Source organism: Vicia villosa, unplaced genomic scaffold (assembly GCF_029867415.1).
Source record: "Vicia villosa cultivar HV-30 ecotype Madison, WI unplaced genomic scaffold, Vvil1.0 ctg.000301F_1_1_1, whole genome shotgun sequence".
NCBI lineage: Eukaryota > Viridiplantae > Streptophyta > Magnoliopsida > Fabales > Fabaceae > Vicia > Vicia villosa.
In genome coordinates, this window is record NW_026705129.1 from 46632 (window position 1) to 52124 (window position 5493).

Here is a 5493-nt window from a genome sequence, read left to right on the forward strand (position 1 = left end):
TCCCGAAATGATATCCATGATCAATGGATTATCGAGTTTTGCCAACACCTTTTCTGGTTTAGCCCCTCTATTGACGACTAGAGAAATTTTTTGAGGTGTTTTGTGCTGGTGAGCCATTTGTACTCCAGAGTCTCATCTTTCCCGGCCAAAATCTCTTGTAATTGACAAGTGCGGGTTTATGAAGTACTAGTTCTGACCCCATTTATGCTTTATAGCTCAATCCTAAAGCATCAAGTTGGATTCTCCCTAGAGACTATGATGAAGGAGGATTTGGAACCCGTGTATCAGGGACTTGGTTATGAATTACTGGCCCTAGTGAAGTGTCATCTTCTCTGCAGAGGAAAAAACTAATTGACACTTGCACTGTTATGGGTGCGGCCGACCGTGTAAAGAGGAAAGAAATCTTTGTTGAGGCGGAGTCCTAGAGTTTTTTTTACATGTGTGCATGTACTCTGCAGATAAAATAGACAAGTTGCAGTTGCTATTTTCTCTTCTCTCTTCTTAAGACATCAAACATTGTCCTACTGACCGGGTTATTACATATCCCCCCACAACTCTTACACCCCACCTGTTGTCGGGGCTATTGCAGCTCCACCGGTGTGGATCAACTCACCACTACCACTCTCTTTATGGAATATTAGCCACAACCTTCTCCCACTTCGGTGAAGAGGTGCTGTGATTAGGATAAACATTCTCCTTTAGAGGAGTACTCCCCTAAACATGTGTGTCTTTCCAAGGGTGCAACTTTAGGGTCGACTAATCATTTTCTCAAACTTCCTGCCATTCTTTCTATTTGGATTCCTCGCACTCTCGAGCAAGTTGGTGTTGTTGCCTACTTGCCTCAGTGGAGGATTTGTCCTTCCTTTAAAACCTTCCCGAGGCGGACAAAATGGACCTTCTTTCTGAGGTCACCTATCACATTTACCGGACATTTTCTTTGTTCTCTTTAGCTGCTGCTAGCCAAAGTGATGTCTTAGTTGTAGCTAACTCTTCCAAGGAGAAGGATGCCTGGAAAGGAAAATACAAACATATGGAACATAAGTGCTCTAAATTCCAGAAAGAGACAATTGTCCTCCAGAAAAAAGCCAACCATATTTAAGCCTTGTAGGAGGAGGCGAAGATCCGAACACAAAAATTATAAATTATCTTCAAGTAGAATCAATTATAAAAACAGGATCAATTCTATTTTAAAAAAATCGAACACCTCAAAATAATTTCAAAATAAATTTTACACTTCTAAAAGTAATTTTCTATCTTCCAAAAATCAAACCAAAGATACCCATAATTAATAGAACTCGTAACAAAATTAAGGCTTAAAATGTGCCATCGGATATTTCTTCGGTTATAACTAATAAGTTGACTTAATGGATCCTTTTTTCTATTTTTAATTTTATTCCTTTTTCTGTATTCATATTTCATATAGCCTAGCTGTTATGTCCTTAATTTTCATTATTTATTTCGATATTTCCCCTTATGGTTATAAATAAATAAACGCGCATTCCTTTTCTTTATAGCTTCCAAATCTTAGTTCACACGATTTCCCATTTTCAAGGGGAAGAGTGTGACATTATAAGAAAATAAATGAATGAATGAATATACTAACTATACTCTTCATGATTCATTTCTCACTCTTCATTACTCCTTCACTGTCAAAAGATAAGTTGCTTGCAGCATAGGGAAATGCTTTGGAATCTCTCTCACTTTTGTTGGAATATCTACGTAAGAAACCAATTTTGCTTCTTACCTTCTTTTTTAATTCAATCATCTGCCGCAGCTACACAGTGCAACTGTGACCAGACGCGGCAGATGATCAATATACTTACTTTTATACCAAGTTTTGTATCTTCTATTCCATTGTTCATATGTCTCAACATTCTCTAATTATCGCATTAACATGATTTGATTTAACTCAATTTTCCTTGTTATCTAGATTCATAGTTTCAATTGAAGAGAAACTGATTCAATTGGAAAACCAGTATGGGATTTGATAATCCAAGATCTGAGAGGTTAGTTAATAGTTACCTGAATTTAAATTCCTTCCAATAACTTTCAATTTTTCAAGCTATATAGTACTAATTGCTTCAAATTTTCATAGGTTTGAAGATGATCCTGATATATCAAAAACTCCAACAACAAGTGGAGTTAAAGTGAAATATCACATTGATGGAACACAAATACCAGAACCAAGTTCGAGAAAGTCTAAGGTTACGAGGAACAAGTTTTTGAAAACAAGAGTATTATCGAGAGTATTCTCGGAGGATTACGAAAGAGTAAAAAAGAGAGTATTAGTATTAGATCCTAGGGGACAAATCATTCATCGTTGGAACAAGATATTTCTAGTAGCATGTTTGGTTTCGTTGTTTGTGGATCCTCTTTTCTTTTATTTGCCAGTAGTTAGAGAAGAAGTTTGTATTGATATTGGAAAAAATCTTGAGATTGTCCTCACAATTGTTAGATCAGTTGGGGATTTGTTTTACATGATTCAGATTTTCATGAAGTTTCGTACCGCATATGTTGCTCCTTCTTCCAAGGTTTTTGGTAGAGGAGAGCTTGTTCTTACGTATTCGAAGATCGCTGTTAGGTACTTCAGTAAGGGTTTTTGGTTAGACTTTATTGCTGCATTGCCTCTTCCTCAGGTAGGTACAGAATACAGATGAATCTGTTACTACGATTTTTGGTTACGAAGTTCGGCCAAGTATGTCTACGTCTCTGACTATATATATGTTATTCTTGCACTTGCAGGTGTTGATTTGGATTATTATCCCAACGCTTAGGGGTTCGACGATGGCGAACACGAAAAACGTCCTTCGTTTTTTCATCATTTTCCAATATATTCCGAGGCTATATTTGATTTTTCCACTTTCGTCGCAAATTGTGAAAGCTACGGGAGTTGTGACAGAAACAGCATGGGCAGGTGCTGCTTACAACCTCATGCTTTACATGTTGGCCAGCCATGTAAGTCATCACAGAAATGTAATACAGAAAATTTGAAATTTCGTTTCGAAACTTACTTATGCTTTTACATTCTTAATAGATTTTAGGAGCTTGCTGGTACCTTCTATCGATTGAACGTCAAGAAGCGTGTTGGAGAAGTGTGTGCAATATGGAGAAACCGAATTGTCAATACGGATTCTTTGATTGCCATCGAGTTAAAGATGCGTCGAGGGTCAAATGGTTTGTATCGAGTAATGTCACAAATTTATGTTCACCGAGTTCTGGCTTTTATCAGTTTGGTATATATGCTGATGCCATGACTTCCCAAGTTACATCCTCTCCATTCTTCAATAAGTACTTCTTTTGTCTCTGGTGGGGTTTAAGGAATCTCAGGCAAGTATTATGGTCAATTAGTATTCTATACTTTGTTAGAAACCTCGAAATGTTGCCCGTTTTTCTAGTTGTTTTGCGCGGTCGTGTTGAGCAAAATATAATGATGTATTTATGATTGGATGGTGCAGTTCTTTAGGACAAGGCCTTCTTACTAGCACTTTTATTGGAGAAATCATGGTTGCCATTGTTGTCGCAACTCTTGGATTGGTTCTTTTCGCGTTGCTGATTGGTAATATGCAGGTAAGCGCGGTTCATTTATTTCTCTTGGTACAATAGATATCGTTTTGATTTTGATCGTTGGATGAGATGCGATGGAAAATGTGTTTATCAATGGGATGCATCACTCACCTTAAAAGTCGGTTCCATTAGTCTTTACTTCTAATAGAACTTGAATTTTGCAGACATACCTTCAATCGATAACTGTTCGCCTAGAAGAGTGGAGGGTGAAAAGAACTGATACAGAACAATGGATGCATCACAGGCAACTACCTTCAGAACTACGAGAGTCTATTCGGAAATATAATCAATATAAATGGGTGGCTACGCGAGGAGTAGAAGAAGAAGATCTTCTCAAAGGACTTCCACTCGATCTTAGGAGAGACATCAAACGCCATCTTTGTCTTGAACTAGTTCGAGGAGTAAGTCAAGAAACACCGAGTTTTTATCTGTTAATATGATAGTTTTTGGTTGCGAATATGACCACGTCTCGATTTTGGCTTATGACATTTGAAATGATCAATTAACTGATTATTAACAGGTTCCGTTGTTTGATCAAATGGACGAGAGGATGCTAGACGCAATATGCGAAAGACTAAAGCCTGCATTATGCACTCAAGGAACATACCTTGTTCGCGAAGGCGATCCAGTGAACGAAATGCTCTTCATAATTCGAGGCCATCTTGATTCCTACACCACAAACGGAGGCCGAGACGGGTTCTTCAACTCATGCCGTATCGGTCCAGGTGATTTCTGCGGCGAAGAGCTATTAACATGGGCCTTAGATCCAAGACCAAGTGTGATACTCCCTTCGTCCACAAGAACAGTTAACGCTGTCTCAGAAGTAGAAGCGTTCGCGCTCATAGCCGAAGATCTTAAGTTTGTTGCATCACAATTTAGAAGACTACATAGTAAGCAACTAAGGCATAAATTCAGATTCTATTCACACCAATGGAGAACTTGGGCTGCATGTTTTGTTCAAGCTGCATGGAGAAGGCACAAGAAAAGGAAAGAAGCTGCTGAATTGAGGGCTAAGGAGAATCTTATGGCAACTTCGGAGACCGAAAGAGAAACAAAATTTGGGACAGGTTTTGTTGTTTATGGAACAAGGGTGGCAAGGAGTACTAGGAAAGGTGTGGTTAGCTCTTTGCAGAAACCAACAGAACCTGATTTTTCTGATGAATAATAATGAATGTATATTGTTGTTTTATAGTCTTTTGATTGTGTAATTTATTTGTTTTGGATCATTTTGTTGATATGAATTAGAGATAGGAATTGTTGTAACAAGTTGAGCAACTGTGTCTAAAAATGCAGAGTTTATTGAAAATTTACTTCTCATAGTATATTTTATATCAAAACTTTACTTTTAGGAGGATCTTCCCGGTTGAATATTTTTAAAAATTTGAGCAAATTATAAGGTAGCGACGCTACTTACCCATACACCTATCAAGCGGAAGGTTATAGTGGAGGTTAAGAGCAACACTTGTGTGCTGCTCTTGATTCAGTATGAATGCTCTCCGTGATGACCCAACACTTTTGTCTATTTATGTACAATTTTGATAACATTCTTAATCAAATGTGATAGAATTTTGATCATTCCTTAATGATTAAAAAAATATGAGCTTGACTGAAAAATTCTCGACGGAATTGTTCGTAACACCCTTATTGTTTCACTCAAAAAGAAATTAATTCTTTTGAGTTTTTAAAAATTGCTATGTTTTTAAAAATTGAATTGCAAACTGATCTATGTTTTTAAAATTTAAATTTGACACAACTTTTTAAATTTATATAAATGATTAAAAATTTTAAAATTGAATAATTTTAATACTATACCTGAATTCTTGTAAATCACTTTCATTGTATGAAAGTATGAAACACATTCGACTATACTATCTAAATGTATAAACCTCACATTATCACATATACTTTTAGAAAGAAATGAAATAAGGA

General features: G+C 36.7%; 1 protein-coding gene across 1 annotated transcript; it reads left to right on the forward strand.

Annotated features, from left to right (window-relative positions):
- The first annotated feature begins 1528 nt into the window (after positions 1–1528).
- LOC131626497 (protein CNGC15c) lies at positions 1529–4897 on the forward strand. Its single transcript, XM_058897317.1, has 8 exons — positions 1529–1719; positions 1931–2006; positions 2096–2636; positions 2743–2955; positions 3035–3327; positions 3456–3567; positions 3729–3965; positions 4085–4897. The coding sequence occupies exons 2-8, from the start codon at positions 1978–1980 to the stop codon at positions 4727–4729; spliced, it is 2070 nt and encodes a 689-aa protein (XP_058753300.1). The 5' UTR covers positions 1529–1719; positions 1931–1977; the 3' UTR covers positions 4730–4897.
- Positions 4898–5493: the final 596 nt, after the last annotated feature.